The sequence below is a fragment of the Marmota marmota genome, unplaced genomic scaffold, assembly GCF_001458135.2.
Source record: "Marmota marmota marmota unplaced genomic scaffold, marMar, whole genome shotgun sequence".
Taxonomy (NCBI): Eukaryota; Metazoa; Chordata; class Mammalia; order Rodentia; family Sciuridae; genus Marmota; species Marmota marmota.
In genome coordinates, this window is record NW_026000102.1 from 2,396,938 (window position 1) to 2,413,159 (window position 16,222).

Below are 16,222 nucleotides of genomic sequence, written 5' to 3' on the forward strand. Positions count from 1 at the left end.
GCAGCTGCTCAAGTTCCTGAGGAGGAGGAGGGAGGCGTGGGGCCCTGGGGAAGGTGCCTGGGGGACACAGCACTCACACCCGAGATGCAGAGCGCACCTTGGCCGGGCTCATGTTTGCTCTGAAGAGAATGAGCCAGAGGGCTTGGAAGAAGATGCCACTGCTCCCCAAGCAAGGGCAGGAAATGGGAGCTGAGCACCAGGAGTGGCCTTGCCCACCCTCCTCCAGCTGCTCTTCCCCCTCCCTGCTCTGTTTTGTTCTTTTCTTTTCTTTTTTTTTTTTTTTTTTTTTTTTTTGTATTAGGACCTAAACTCAGGGGTGCTCTGTCACTAAGCCACATCCCCAGTCCTATTTTGTATTTTATTTAGAGACGGGGTCTCACTGAGTGGCTCAGCGCCTTGCCATTGCTGAGGCTGGCTTTGAACTCGCAATCCTCCTGCCTCAGCCTCCCGAGGTGCTGGGATTACAGGCCTGAGCCACCCTGCCCAGCTCCCTGCTCTTCTGAGAGCAGCCCCTCTCCCAGCTGACACGGTGGTGATGGTTTAGACCAGGGACCCCTCCAGAGGCACAGGCTGTGAGGCCTGTTACAGGCCCAAACAGGTGACTGTCAGAGGCCCCCACCTTAGGTCCAGGCCCTCCTGCTTCCACAGGACGTCCATGAGCTGGATCATCTGCAGAGTCAGCATGTCCTGGCGGAGGTCTGCAGGGGCCAGGAGGAAGGGCGGGAGTTCCTGGTGGGCTATCCACCCCTGCAATGCTCAGAGTCCCTGAGCTCTGTCTTCTCAGGGTACCCCCTGGGACCCTCCCGCAGAGTAGTACAGGCCTGGGCGGGCAGGCCAAGGCCTCAGCATGTCCCCTGCCCAGCCTGGCTCACCATCCCCATTCTTAAAGATGATGCCCACGCTGCCAGCGCTGCCCGCCTCCTCGCTGCTGTACATGATCCACAAAGGTTTCATCTTGGAGTCCATAAAGGTGCACTGCTCCACACTGCCAGCAGAGGGCGATGTTGGCCTCGGCAGGCTGGGGGTCCAGGCGGGGAAGGGGGACTTGGGGGGCTGGCTTCGCATGGGGCCGGGCTTGGGGCTCACCAGACTTCTGCCAGAAGTGTGCTGGGGTCCAGTGGGGATTGCAGGTGTGAGAGGGCCTCCAGGTAGGTCTCCTGGCGCATGCACAAGTGCATGAGCTCCTTGGTTTGGGGTTTGGTGGTCTTCTGAGAGCTCACCTTCACAAAGTCATTCAGCGCCTTCAGCTTACTGAGTGCTTCCCCCTGGTGGGCAGAGTGGAATAGCAGCAGTGCGCATGACCCGAGCCAGAACCAGGAGGGTGATCGGGTGATGGTGAAGGGGCCAGGGCTGGCCCTGCCTGGAATGGGAGCCCATCTGGGGCTCAGGCGCTCTGAGCCTCACCTGCTTCATCAGCACCTTCATGTGGTGGGTGCTGCCCCTGCAGTAGGCCTCCATGATGAGGCCAAAGCGCAAGGCCACTGACGGCACGTGCATCTCAGAGCTGGAGGGACAAGACAGGACTGAGCATGGCCAGGAGGGACACATAACCCCTCCCCAGCCCAGGAAACATGAGGTCAGGAGGACACTCATCCCGAGGACCCTCATCCCCTAGGTTCCCAAGGAGCCAGAGGCGGTGCATCCAGCTACCGGAGATGCCAGAAGAGGAAGTGGCCGATCTTGCGGTTGGCCAGGGCCCGGTCCAGCAAGAATTTGGTCAGCTCGCAGTCCAGGTAGGACTCATACTTGAGGACCTGCACCAGCTGCAGCAAGTACTGGAAAAGCTCGTCGTCCCTGCAGGGGAGGAAGGCTGGTTGGGTCTGTCGCTCCGAAACTCAGGACAGAGGTCTGCAGTGGGCAGGTGGCCGGAAAGGAGGGGGAGGCCAGCCTAGGCTGGAGCAAGACCAGGCTTCTCCCCACCCAGCATCCACTTCCAGGTTGCCAGGGTGAGCTGTCTCAGTGAGGAGCAGGCAGCCCGAGGGCCTCAGTGCCCGGCTGGGACTCACGTCAGTTTCCGCAGGGACTTGATGGCGAAGGAGCCCACGTGGCAGTCGGGGAAGCTGAAGTCCAGCAGCTCCAGGGCACTCAGGACGGGCAGCTCGGGCCAGGAGCACAGCAGGTAGAGCATCTGGAGGGCGCTTTGCGGTCAGGGGTGGGTGGCCCGCTGCTATCCCTCTACCCCCAGCTCTGCCCCGTGCCCCTCTCCGCCCACCTGGGCCACATCCTCGTGCTTGTTCCACTTGGTGACGAGCAGCAGGCGGGCCAGCGCCTCCGGGAAGCGCTCCTGCACTTCATGCCGCATCTTCCACACCAGGTCCTTCTCGTGCTCGTATAGCTCCCCCGACCCCCGCCGCTCCAGGATTTCCCGCAGCTGCAGCTGCTAAGGGGCGCAGGCAGGGTGAGGCCTCCAGCCCGGCCCCTGGCTCCAGGCCCCGCCAGGACCCCAGCTCACCTCCTCCTCAGTGGCACGCCCACGCTCCCCGTGACGCCCCAGCTCCAGGATCTGCAACAAGTGGCCCTGCTGTGAGCTCCCAGGCCTGGGCCGGCCCTGGCAGGGCTCCAGGCAGGGGGTCTGCGCCTCAGCACTGCTGCCGACCACTCTTGCTGGTGGGAACCCTCCTGCACAGTGCAGGGCATTCAGCAGCATCCCTGGCCTCGGCCTGTCACATGCCAGGAGCACCTCTCCCATTGGCTGTGACATCAAAATGTCACCAGACATCACCAATGTCCCCTGGTGGGCCAAATAGCTCCTGGAAGCCCCCAAATCAGCATGATGACCCAGCTCCCAGGAGTGGGCAAAGCCTGGGGCGGCCAGGGACCCCCTCTGAGGAGCTCCAGGAAAGCTCCTGGTCAGCCCTCAGCTTCCAGGAAGGGCCTCACTGACCTTCTCCAGGGCAGGGTAGTACACAGGGTGGGGGGCCACCTCGGGCAGGCAGATGACCAGGGTGGCAGCACTCTCTGTGTTGGGATTGCTGCGCACGCTGCCCGTGGGGTTCAGCAGCTCTCCTTTCTCATCTGAAGGCAGGGACAGATGTAGTTGTAGGGGAACCAGTTCTGGGACCCTCACCCTCTGAAAGCCTCTCCCTGCTGGGCCTGGGCCCACCTGGGACAGAGGGCCACATGTAGAGGCAGCGCTCCCCAGTCTTGAGCTGGTCCTTGTAGTCGAACAGCATGAGGTTGGCCCAGGCGATGGGGCAGTCCTGGGGAAGGAGACCACGGGTCAGGGCCAGCCATGCACACGAGTTCCTCTTGCTCATCGGCAGAATGGAACCAGCCTCCAGGCCAAGCAGGAGAGAAGACCCAGACCCCATCAAAGGTCTCCCAGCTAAACCCCTTCCCTGCTGCCTACGTCACACACAGCTTCCAGAGAAACCCGAGTCGGTCACACCAGTCCCAGAGCTGGCCCAGGTGGCAAGGCAAATCACATCCTGGGCCTAGTGACTTGAGGCCCAGTCACACCCCTTCCCCAGGCAGCCACGGACTCAGGTCTTTCTGTCCCCCTGAGAACACTGTTGGTCCTTCCACCCAGGGAGCTGCCTCCAGGACCCCTAAGGGCCACAGGGCTGGGCCAGATATTTCAAGTCAGGTTGTCATAAACTGTCACTCAGGCAAGGCAGGGAGCCAGACTAGGATGGGCAGGGAGGCGGGGGTCCCCAGGCCCTCCCAGGACCCCTGTCCTCCGGGTGCCTGCCCATGGAGCTGGATGGCAAGAGGCCCCAGCAAGGGGCTGCACTGGTGTCTGAGGCCTGGGCCGCCCCCCAGCCAGCTGACCCACCGCCTTCTTGGACTTCTTCTTGGTGGAGCGCGCCTTCTTGGCCTTCTCCACCACTGCGTAGAGCGCAAAGCAGAGCCGGGCCATGCGTGGCAGGTCGCAGACGTTGATGTCAAACTCCAGACGCTGCCTCCACACAGGCTCCGAGCACACGCTCACCTCCGAGCTGGACACCGTCTTGCACAGCATCTCGTTGCCGTGGAAGAGCCCGGCCTGCACCACCAGCTGGGGAAGGGGCGCCGGGCGCCGGTGAGGCGGCGAGGCCCCGCCCCATCTAAAGTCCCAATCCTCTCCTTGAAGGTCCCCATTTACACAGGGGTCCAAATCTACTTCCTGCATGGAGGGTGGTCCAGCAGAGTGAAGGCCGGCAGCTCAGTGAGACAGTGGCCATGGGGCAAGCCAGGCTCAGCGCCCCGGCTCTGTGGGCCCACTCGGGGCCTCAGTTTCCCTTCAGGGCGCAAGAGTTCCAGGGTTCTAACACCCTCCTGCTCCCTTCCTGCTCCAGCATCTTCTGAGCCCCAGGTGGCTCGTAAGACTGCCTGAGCAGTTCCCGATGCACCTGCTCCAGCTCCACCCCACTAGTCCATCCCAAGAGCCCCTCCCACCCAGTCCTCCATGACTCCCGCAGACACACAGCCCTCCCATCTTGTAAAATTATACCAACAAAAAGTGACCCAGGCAAGACACCCTACACTCTGTGGACCTAGGCCGGCATCACATCCCAGAGGTGGGACAATAAATCCACCTCTGCAGGTGGTTCTGAAGGCAGGGGAGCTGTGAAAGTGCTTTGAAGAGACAACAGGGCCTTGTCCCCCAAGCCCACGGGGGCTCAGCACCCCCAGGCTCTGGGCACCCCTGGGTGGGTACCCCTGGAAGGACCTCGGCCCAGCTCCTCCAGTGCCACACACCTCTCCAGCTGGACACCCTACCTCCCTGGGCTGAGCCTGATTCCACAACCTCCACCAAAGTCAAATACCCAGAAGTTGCTTGGCCCAGGTTTCCACGAATCGAATCGGCCTCCCTGGCCTGCTGGCCTGCTCCCCTCCCCTCTTCCTGTTTTGAAGCGGTTCACAGTGACTCCAGGCAGGGATGTTGGGTAATGTGGTCAGGTGGCTTTCGTGTGACACCCTCCCACTCTTCTTCCTCTGCTGCCCCTCCAGGCCACAGCCACCTTGTTTGTGCAAAAAACACCCACTCCCTCACCTGGTCCCTGAGCCCCTACCTTCATCCGCTCATCAGCATTGACTTTGCTGCCCTGGATCAGGTCGATGCAGAAAGGCTGCTCCAGTGACCACAGGGACACAGAGGAGGGCTAGAGAGGAGAGGAGCAGGGCTTGAATCCCAGCTCACTCCCATGGCTGCTGAAAGGCTGTGGCCATGTAGCGGGAGGGGGAGAGGGTGGAGGTTTGCAGCAAGGCTCAGACACTTGTCCCCAACGCCATCTTTTACCAGAAAATCTGCCACGCAGGTGCTCAGGGCCCCGCCTCCCGAGAGCTGCAGAGAAGAAGGCAGCCCAGGAGCCCAGCAGCTCAGACAGGACCCCACCCTGGGTGTCAGCTCAAGGCGCCGTCTCTCCATAAGGACTGGACTATCCAAAGTCCCCTAGATCTACAGCGGGTCCGGGTGCTGCCCAAGAAGCTCTAGGGTTGGCCAACAGGTGGGAGAAAAAGACAGAGGGGAAGGAAGAGGAAGACGCCATCTCACCTTCTTCACGGGAATGGGGGGAGGTTTAGTGCGTGGTTTCTGGACCTGGGGGGCGGGGTTGCTCTGCTCGTCGCGCATGGCAAGGATGGAGGAGGAGTGCACCATGGTCAGGTGGGGGGTCAGTCCGCTGTGCATGCAGCTGCAGATGTACTGGGACAGGGACACAGGGTGAGCTGCCAATGGGTGGCATGCCCATTCCCTGGACCCTCTCTCCCTCCCCCTGCGTGGCCACAACCTCTCAGCAGCCATGGGGGTGAGTTGGGATTCAAGCCCTGCTCCTCTCCTCTCTAGCCCTGTCTGAGCTGCTAGGCTCCCGGCCGAGTCTCCCACTCCTACCCTGGCCCTGTCTCGGGCGTTAGGGAGCCCCGAGGGCAGAGGGCTCCTTGCAGGCCTCACCTGGAACTGGCAGAGCGGGTAGCTGCCGTAGAGGTACTCGTGCCGCCCGTTCACCTGCAGCGTGTAGTCCTCGGGCTGCTCCACCAGGAGCTGCCGGAACACGGTGGCCTTCTTGCGGAGGGCGCAGGCCATCAGTGCTAGGGGCATGTCCTTGGTGGACACCTGGAAGGTGAAGCTCTCCTGGCGGGAGGAGGGAGGGTTGGCCTGCTGCTCTCAGGTCCTGGGCTTCTGGGGTAGATGGGCAAGGCCGCCTGTCTGCCCTTAATGGGTGTCCCCAGGTGTGAGCCCCACAAGGGCAGGGCCTGGGTGTTCACTGATGAAGGCACAGCAGACACCCAGGAAATACTTGTCCAGTGAATTAAGGGACGAACGGCCACTCCGTTTGGTCGACTGGCCCTGCAAGCTCACCTCGTGGGCTGCTCAGCTGCAGCCCTCACCTGCCTGGCAAATGCCATCTGATGCAGGTCAGAGGAGAGGAATTGGGGGCCTGGGGAGTTTCACAGTGGAGGGTCCTCATGGGCACAGCAGCCCCGCTGCTGCGGTGGGGCCAGCCTCCCTAGGACTCCAGAGCCACGGGCTCACCTCGCTGCCCTCGAACTTGACATTGACCAGCAGGGCCCGGCTGGGGACTCGCGAGGCGTTGCCGGCCCCCAGGCTCCTGGCGGAGGGCTCCAGCTGCAGGGGAAAGCTGTACTGCAGCCAGGCCTCCCAGCCCAGCTGCTGCCGGCGGGCCGCCGCCTCCTCGCAGAACTGGCGCATCTTGGCGCGGAAGTCATTCACCTCGGGGTCGCGCAGGGAGTCGAACTCGTGGAGGCCTGAGGGCAGGGGCGGCTCAGCGCGGGGGCAGTGGGGCCGGCCTGAGTGGCCCGCGGCCGCGCAGGTGTGCCCTACCTTTCCCGATGAGGAGGCTGATCTGCGAGTTGATGAGCTTCTTCACACGGTCGCCCTCGCGGGCCACCAGGCGCAGCACCGGCAGGAAGGGCTGGACGTCGCAGAGCCGCCGCTGCTCGTCCTCCAGCTCCTGCTGCTCGGCGGTCTGGTTGACGCAGGTGAACACGTAGGCCTCGGGGTCGCTGAGCATGTGGAAGAGCGGCTCATACTGGGCACGGTGCCACAGCACCTGGGGGGACAGTCATGGTCAGCACCCAGCCATGGCAGCTGATGGGAGGCAGACGGAGGCCTGGGGATCCCACCCTGCAGGAGGGCCAAGGGAGACCTCAAGGGCATGGCCTCCTCGGACCCTTTGGCCTTTTGGACCCACGGGCTGGTAAGCAGGCCTCCTGTCCCTGTGCTCTGTGAAGGGGGCGACGTGCTGAGATCCAGGCAGGAGCATCCCCAACTCTCCCACAGGGCACATGGCCCACCCTAGGCTACCCACAGAGACAGCTGGACAAGACCTTTTGGGGCTCAGCAACCTGCTTTTCAAATGTTGGAAATTAATTCAGAAAAGCTTAACACAACCCAGGGACCAAAACTTGAAACTCTCCAAGGGCGGTGCTGGGTGAGGCTGTCAGTTTGCGCCCTTGGGTGAGGCAGCCTTGAAGGGGACTTCACCACCCCAGCCCAGCACAGCTGGGGACACAGGGAAGAGCCCACCATCACCACAGTGTGGAACTGCTCATGGTGGTCTGTCATGCAATAGAGGGCACGAGCCCAGGAGACCTGTACAGAGGGGTCCACGTTATGTCAATTCTTGAAACTTCATGTTGTCGGACAGCAAATGTAATTCCAGCCCATTCCATAAAAACAACCATCATAAACATATTGATTAACATAGACCAGGACTTGGCACACTACAGTGTTCAGGGCATATCTAGTGGGCCACCCGGTTACTGGCACACAGCCATGCCCACCGTACACACATTACCTAGGGCTGCTTTCACCCCACCAAGGCGATGGTGGCCTTGAGCAGTGACAGAGTTGAGCCACTGTGACAAATAACATAGAGCCTGCCAGCCTCAAATCAATAAAAATATGAAGAAATCAAAACCACACCAAAGTGAGAGGTGGGACCCCAGGGACAGGTGTGACATCTGTTGCTGTAGCATTCGAACTTTAATCACACTGTGTGTAGTTCTGAAAGCCGAAAAAATGAACTTTATAATGATATTTATAGAAGTTTATAACGTAAACAATTTGTTACTATGCTCCCTCAGAAAAAAAGACATGAAAGTTCATGATCAGAATTTTCACATAAAACAACACTAAAGATAGAAAAGAGGAAATGGCTAAAGTATTGTCTAGGATTGTTGTCTATGGCTGGGTCCCAGGTAGGTCTCTTCCTTTTTATTTTCCAAAATTTTAATGTGTCATTTTTTATTATTATCATCATCATCATTATTATTATCATCATTATTTTGGTACTGGAGATTGAACCCAGGGACACTTAACCATTGAGCCACATCCCCAGCCCTTTTTTGTATTTTATTTAGAGACAGGGTTGCATTTAGTTTTTTAGGACCTCGCTAAATTACTGAGGCTGGCTTTGAACTTGTGCTCATCCTGTCTCAGCCTCCCGAGCCACTGGGATTACAGACGTGCAGCACCGCACCTGGCTACTTTTGAGGTAGAAAAAGGAAGGAAGAAAGAAAGAGAAATCTTCCAGGAAGTTAAAAAATAAATAAAATAAATAAAATCCCTCAAGTATAGTTCATTGCATCTATCATTTTTTTTTTTTCTGCTCTCAATGATGGCTTTTAAAATTCTGAAATAGGTTCTCTGGTAGTCCAAGGCATGACCTATTAAATCTAAGTTTGTAAGCGGCACAAACCCTTTGAAAGTCACAGGTCAGTATCTACCAAACAGCATCCATATATCCAATGCTTTGACTCAGTAATTCATCCTGAAATTTATTCAATGAACTAGGACCTTTCCAAGGCTGATGTGTACTACCGTGGCAACAGTCTAAAGGCAAAGCCCTGCAAGGCCCTCGTGTGGCCATGGGCAGACTGTGGTCACTAAGGTGACAGTATAACGTGGGTCAAACTTTTAAAGTTCCATTCCAGCCCTGGAGACTTCGCGGGGACCTAGGCTAGTAGCTGGTCCTGTAGGAACTAGGGAGGGAACTGTTGCAGGAAAGCTAATTCAGATGGTAAGTGGAGTTTAACCACATGTTTTTAAAAAATTCTCAGATGCTATATCTTTCAAACTTTGCCTCTGAGGATCCCAAGTCTGAGAATGACACCTCTGTCTGTCTTTCTGAGCTCCCGGGGCTGACGGAAGACCCCGCGGTACCTGCTTGATGGTGCTGAGGTTGGCATTGCAGGACACAGGGAAGTTCAGGTAGACCCCTGTGGGCAGCAGGAAGTCGACCACCACACTCTGGTTCTCCTCCTTGGTCCAGAATTCCATGGGGCAGTCGACCCCAGGGGGCATTCTGCTTTGTCACTTCTCTGTGGCCAGGGGACCTGAAGGGGAAGAAAGGCAGAGTGAGCCACCCCAGGTGCGCAGGGCAGTCCTTCGAGAACAGTGACTCCTACCGTCCCAGGTCACTCTCACCCCGTGGACACATCTGCCTTCCTCTCAGCAGGCCAACAGCCCCAGACCAAATAATTTTCCCTCAGGAATTTACACATCTGGGAGACCCTATCGTGGCCACCAACTTGCAGGGACAGGACAAGGCAAGGTGGCTGAGTGGACACCTCAGGACTTGAGAAAGCCCAAAGCCTGCGGTTCATAGAAACTTTGTGTGTGTGCCGGGAAATGAGCCCAGGGGCATTCTACCACTGAGCTGCACCCCCAGTCCTTTTAATCGTTTTCATTTTTTATTTTGAGAGGGGAGTCTTACCAAGTTGCTGAGGCTGGCCTTGAACTTGTGATCCTCCTGCCTCAGCCTCTGCAGTAGCTGCAGTAGATTGCAGGCATGGGCCACCATACCCAAAGTTCTTTGAAACTTTCTAACCAAAGACCAAATGGGTTACAAACAGCTCTGGCCAGCTAATGATTTGGTGAAATATCTGGATCATACTAAGGCCCTAACCTTACCTCCCATGCACTTAAATAACAAAACACTACGACAAACTGTGTCTTTCATACCCCTTCCTTTCTCACACCTCCAGCTTCCCCCTCCAGGTCACCACCACCTGGAATCTGTTTATAACCTCCATGGGGGTTTTTATACTTTTATTATGCTAATATGTATCCACAAAGAATTCCTGACATTTTTTGTATGCCTTAAAACGTCAGGGAATAGTGAATCTTCTGTATCCTGCTTTGGTCACTCAGCTTTGTTCCCTAGATACAATCATGTGGCTGGACACATGCAGCTGAGCTAGGTGTTTAACTGTGTAAAGCAAGCACTATGTGTTTACCCTTGTCTGGTTGATGAACCTGAAGGTTTGTTTCTGTTTTCCTTGGTTATTAGAAACAAGGCAACCATGAATATTCCTGCACTGGGGTCCTAGGGTGCGGAGATGAGCCCCATCCAAGAGAAGTATGGGAACCCCGTACCTGATGTCAAAGTTAACAGTAGCCACATTAAAAAGGGAAACGACTGGTAAAATGAAGTTTCAGAATGCATTTAATTTAACCCAATCAATGCGTCCAAAAGACTGTCATTTTGACAAGAAATCAACACAGAAAGAAAAAAATTACTAAAGCCATTCCATGTATTTTTAAAATATTTTTTTAAAAGTTGGTGTATAATTTATACTTCGTTCATTGCCATTTCTTTTTTCTTTTTTCTTGTTTTTGTCATTTCAGTTTTAGATTTTCATCAGAAATAACTGGTCTTGGGCTGGGGGTTTAGCTCAGTGGGTAGAGTGCTTGCCTCACATGCACAAGGCCCTGGATGGGTCTCCAGCCCCACAGAAAAAAAAAAGAGAGAAGAAATACCTGATCTTGGACGGGGTGTAGCTCAGGGGCAGAGCCCTTGCTAGTATGTTCCATCCCCAGCACAGCCAAACAAACAGCACAAGAAATACTTTTGTCCACTGATAAATTTCACACTATTTTCAGGTAAAAAGTAGGTTCACAGACCCAGGTTGTTCCAAACACTTAAAACTTTTCCAGGAAATGAATAATATATCAATTTATAAATTTTGATTAATATAAATTAAATAAAAAATTTTTTGGGGGGGGAGTTTGGTGCAATTCTAGGGATGGAACCCAGGTCCTTGTGTACACGAGACAAGTGCTCTACCACTGAGCTGCGTCCCAACCAAATGGAACCTTTTAAAGCTCATTCCTCAACCACTCTATGTACATTTCCAGTGCCCGAGAGTCATACGTGGCGAAACCTCTGAGCTGCATCGCTCACTTGAGCAAACACCCCGGGTTGTCCTCAAGGGGGTCCTGCCCATCATGAGTTCGTGCTTGATCTCCAAATCTCCCTCAGCACTTGCTACTGTCAAACTTACTGATTTTTGCCAATCTGATGGGTATGAAATGGATTTACATTGCTTAAATTTGCTTTTCCCTGATCATTCACAAAATATTTAGCTTTGGCAGAGAGCCTGCTGGTGACCGTGGCCTGTGTTCTGTGGGTTATTATCTTTTTCTTGTTAGTTTATAAAATCTCTTTATATGTTCTACATTCCATTTCCTTGTGGATTAAATAAGTTGGAAATGTTTTCTTCCTACTCTGAGTCTCTTTTCTCCTGGTTTATGATCTCTTTTTTTTAAAAAAAATTATTTTTAGGTGTAGATGGACACAACACAATGCCTTTATTTTTACATTGTGCTGAGGATGGAACCCGGGTCCCGCCCGTGCTAGGCGAGCGCTCTACCACTGAGCCACAATCCCAGCCCAATATGGTCTCTTTTTGATGAATGAAATGCAATCAACGCAATCAAATATATCAGTCTCTATATGTTTTATGATTTTTATTTTTTAAAAAAGACTTCTGAGCTAGGGGAGGTAGCTCAGTGGTAGAGATACTTGGCATGCAGAAGACCCTGGGTTCTATCCCCAGCACCACACAAAAAAAAGGAAGGAACAATTCAGTCAAACTTCCCTGCCTACCATAAGGTCACAATCTCCTGTATTTAAATGACTTTTGAAAGTAGTTGAAAGACTGGGCACAGTGGCACATGCCTGTAATCCCAGTGGCTAGGGAGGCTGAAGCAGGAGGATTGTGAGTTCAAAATCAGCCTCAGCAAGGCCCTAAGCAACTCAGTGCGATCCTGTCTCTAAATAAAATATAAAAACGGGCTGGGGATGTGGCTCAGTGGTTAAGACCCCCGGATTCAATCCCCAGTTCCCCTATCTCCTCCCCCAAAAAAGTAGTTGAAAGTATGTTCAGGTTTTTTTGTTTTGAAAGAGGGCTTCGTTATGTTACCCAAGCTGGGCTTGAACTTGTGATCCTCCTGCCTCAGCCTCCTGAGAAGCCAGGATGACAAGCACATGTCGCCGTGCCCAGCTATGGACATGTTTACTTTAAGAGTGCTGTTCTCTGGGTGGCAGTGCCTCCCTCGCTGGATGCAGAAGTGGCTCTGAGCAGTGGGACCTGTACCTCGCCTTGTCCTCCGAGGCCACCACTGCTGGCAGCCACTTCCTTTGATTGTGAAACTACATCCTACTTGGGGTTCCTCTTTCTGAGAATGGCCAGGCCAAAGCCTTCCATTTTTATTCAAAACCTGGGGGATAATCAGGAATCCTGGAGAATCTATCTACGAGGCTAAATGTACTTTGCCAAGTGGGGGACGCCAGGGGTACATTTGTCACCTAATCTGGTGAGGCCAAGATGAGCATAGGAGGCAAGAGCTCCCAGGAGACAAAGGCCTGGGTTCTGAGAAAACGCACCCCAGCTCTCCTGCCCTCAGTGCTCTGGAAGTGAAGTCTTCAGCCATACCAGCTGGGTGGCAGAGCAGTAATTCCACAGAAAACGAAACAGTGAAAGACCCTCAAGGTGTGCACAGGACATCACCCAATGCCAGCGAGTGACCAGGAGACACGACAGGAGAAAGCCAGATCCTTCCCTCTCTCTGGGCCCAGGACCCAGATTACATCAGCCAACGAGCCCCTACCCTCGGCTCTAGACAAAGCCCAGACCCGTCACTCTCCATTATGAAGGCACAGAGATGCCAGCAGATCCAGGGACTTCAGAACTGCCCGAGAATGCCAACGGCAGGACCTACTAAAGCTGAACACAGTGTGCCTGGGACCAGTGCATCCACCCCTCAACAGAAACGCGCCAGAGACACGCGAGAGTGATTACACCGTCACTGTTCATGACAGCCCCGACCTGGAAACTTCTCAAGCCCACATCAGCAGAAGGGTGGAGAAATAAACCGTGGCTATCCTTTCCCAGTGGAATATTATATAGCGGTGAGGGTGAATAACCTGTAAATACACACCTACGTCACAAGGTAAAGAATCTCACAGGCAGGAGACTGAGCCAAAGAAGCCCAGGAACCAAAACCAGGTGCTCGTGATGTCAACCACAGGGAGAACGACACAGGCAGAACCGCTTGTCCACGTTGGTAGCAGAGTGACCTCAGCGAGCAAGAGGGCCTGAGGGGCTGCTGGGTGCTGGAGACTTTTCACAAGTGCCACACACCCTTGGTCCACGTGGTTCAGATGGGCTGACCTCACCCCTGGCCACTAAGAAGGCATGGGACACAGGCCAATCAGAAATCAGAGTCTCCCTTGCCAGGGGTTGGATGGGACATGGGAATGGAACTCAGCCTCAACCCATCCCTGGATGTTGCCTCCCAGGCTCCAACAATCCCAGGATGGGCATGTGACTACCGAGTCAGGTGACTGGGTTTTGGTGTCAAGACTTCCTTCTGGGATAGAAAAGACAGAATATTGACCCAGAGCTTCTAGGAACCATCTGCTGCCCTCAGGGGCAGAACCTGAGGAGAGAGGGACACAGAGAAAAAGTGGAGACGGGGAACACAAATCTGGGCCCAAGGATGTCACTGATTCCCTGGATCCAGCCATGCCTGCAGCTCGGCCTTTCCTTCTTCCTTTCTGGCTTTTCTCTCCAGAGCAGTCTCAGCTGGGTTTTCTGCCACTTGTGGTCTCTTTCCATGAGGGCAGCAGCGTTTCCTCTTGGGAAGCTTCTGGTGTTCAGAAAGTTCCTTCCTCAAAAGCCAACCTGCCTCTGTGAGCCAACCCATGTCCTCTGTACTGCCACCTAGAGGCGCACAGACAGTGCCCCTGACCACCATCACTGATGGAGGACCCCATCCAGAATTCCAGACTCTGCCCAAAGGGTCTGGAAACAGTGTTGTAATGAGAACATGGAAAGTTAGCGGCGATGTGTGGCCGGAGAGAGGCTTTCAGGGACACACTCAGGTTCCAGGTACCAAGCTCCTGCATAGCCTTAAAGTGTGCCGTGTCCCCCTCCCTCGCCCCCAGGAAACTTCCTTGCTGGCCACGTCACTGAGCTCGCTGCCAGCCCTCCAGGTACTTCCACCGGAAGCCGCGTCCCGTCAGCCTGTCCGGGAACATTCCTGACTGAATTCAAGACTCGTGGCTATTTTGGGCCGTCATCTCCTACCTGGCTCATGCCGTACTGGACTTTTATTTTGCATATGTCACTCAGTCTGAGGATCATTCCTTAATTCCACTCGTATTTTGGAGCTGGATTAAGTGCTAGGAATTGCAGGAGGAGCTGGAAATAGGGTGGTGTAGGCCCCGAAGGAGCTCACACCCTGCAGGGTGACACAGGCAAGGAAGCAGGGTGGCCGCATGTGGCACCAGGGCAGGGGAGGACAGGGCCATGTGGCACTGTCCTGGAGAGTAGCTGGGGGGCAGGGGCACTGCCTGTAGGAGGCTGGGAAATGCCCCCGAGGAGAGGACCTGGAGAGAGGGCCAGAGGCTGGAGGGGAGACGTGGTGGAGACAGGGGGACAAGGTCAGCGGGGACTGGGTGCTGCACAACCCGGAGGACGGGTCAGCACCTGGGTTTCTGCTCTAAGTGGGTGGGCGGCCCGCGAGGGTTTTAGGCAGGGCAATGATGGAATGTGACAGAGCCACTGGCAGCGCTGCCGAGGGACTGGGGAGAAGCAAGGTGACAGTTCCTGAGCCAGCACTGGACAGTAAGGGAGTCCAGCACGCTCCCCAGAGGACAGGTTCAGATGGGGAGGAGGCAAGGCTGGCCGCAGGTCTGGGCCTGGAGACTGCAGGGCTGGTGGGCACTGCCCGCCCAGGGAAGCAGAGGGAGAGAAGGCCCGGGGGTGTGGCAGCAGGCCGTCCCTCCTGGACCCGTGGGATCCGAGCTGCTGACTGACACCAGTGAAGACAGCCAAAGGCCAAGTGCCCCTGTCCAGGGCCCAGGGAGCCATCTGTGGGGTCGTAGAGATATACCTGGGGCCAGCAGGTGACAGATGGGGAGCCATGGGGACAGGAGAGACGGCCTAGACAGAGGGTCAGTGAAGGCCAGGAGCACCCCAGGATGGAGCCCGAGCAATCCCTCCACCCCCTCCTCTACCCCCTCGAGCAGTCTGCTCTGTCCACGCCTGGCTCTAGGAAAGCGGCCGGGAAGCAGCACGGCATGGGCTCAGTTCCTCCCACCTCTCGGTCACTCAGTCCTCAAAGGCAGCTGAGGACAGCAGAGCCATCGACTCGTGGGTCTCCATCGCAGGAGACCCCTCCTCCCTTCCAGTGTTCTGGGGTGTTCCCGCTGGCTGCTCTTTCTCTAGCCCAAGGCCAGGGGACATCTGGGGTCTGCCCTGGGCCCTACGCAGGCAGCAGAGGAGTTCCACACACTGTAAGGCACACACGGTGGCACACGGGCTCACTGCCAGCAGCAGGAGTGCTTCTGTGACTGCTGAGGGAGGCAGGTAGGGCACACCCCACGGCTGAAGACCCTCCTCCAGATGAAGCTGCAACATTCACTGGTCCCCTAGGCCGATGGCCCCGCTGGCTGGGGGCCTGGCTGAGCCCAGGATGCCTGAGGGATCCCTTCCTTCCTCTCAAACCTCTGCCAGGGCTCTGGGCCGACATCGTCCCAGTCTGGTGGACTCCACTGCTTCCCACTGGCCATCACTGGCTGGCTGACCAGGCAGCACTGCCCAGCCTCTGCCAATTGTAAAGATGCACTTTGGGACCTGTAATCACACGTCCTGGGGAATGGCTTTCCAGGGGAACACAGGAGTCACTCTGGGCACAGGGGAAGGCAGCGAGGGACAGAGGTGAAGTGGTGTCCTGCCCATCTGCGTGATGAACATCTCCCCGAGGGAACCCAGGTGGTGTGTGCCACGCTCCCTCCACGTCGCCCTAAGGAGTCGCCATGAGCTGCCGCAGAGCAGGAGTTATGCCTACAAGTCTGACCCCAATGACAAGACATCATCTCCCTTCTGGATACCAGAGCCAAAAGGCACAACCCACCTAACCTGAGAAAAGGGGCCTCCGTCACAGAAACCTCGAGAAGGCGGTTAAGCACACAGTCCAGGTGTCTAG

General features: G+C 55.8%; 1 protein-coding gene across 4 annotated transcripts in view; it reads right to left on the minus strand.

Moving 5' to 3' along the window:
- The window catches only part of Pik3cd (phosphatidylinositol-4,5-bisphosphate 3-kinase catalytic subunit delta), a 36,572-nt gene that overhangs the window by 4,421 nt on the left and 15,929 nt on the right, over positions 1-16,222 (minus strand). For 3 of the 4 annotated variants that reach the window (XM_048783641.1, XM_015501425.2, XM_048783640.1), the window contains 17 exons: positions 9,107-9,279; positions 6,764-6,992; positions 6,455-6,687; positions 5,873-6,052; positions 5,477-5,626; positions 4,995-5,084; positions 3,776-3,997; positions 3,104-3,200; positions 2,885-3,015; positions 2,453-2,503; positions 2,213-2,380; positions 2,007-2,128; positions 1,651-1,794; positions 1,405-1,504; positions 1,087-1,265; positions 873-985; positions 620-698 (listed from right to left, as the gene is read on the minus strand). In XM_048783641.1, the coding sequence (XP_048639598.1) occupies positions 620-698; positions 873-985; positions 1,087-1,265; positions 1,405-1,504; positions 1,651-1,794; positions 2,007-2,128; positions 2,213-2,380; positions 2,453-2,503; positions 2,885-3,015; positions 3,104-3,200; positions 3,776-3,997; positions 4,995-5,084; positions 5,477-5,626; positions 5,873-6,052; positions 6,455-6,687; positions 6,764-6,992; positions 9,107-9,247 (2,429 nt within the window). In that variant the 5' untranslated portion in view covers positions 9,248-9,279. The remainder of the gene's footprint in view (positions 1-619; positions 699-872; positions 986-1,086; positions 1,266-1,404; positions 1,505-1,650; positions 1,795-2,006; positions 2,129-2,212; positions 2,381-2,452; positions 2,504-2,884; positions 3,016-3,103; positions 3,201-3,775; positions 3,998-4,994; positions 5,085-5,476; positions 5,627-5,872; positions 6,053-6,454; positions 6,688-6,763; positions 6,993-9,106; positions 9,280-16,222) is intronic. The other variant, XM_048783642.1, reaches the window with a different exon arrangement.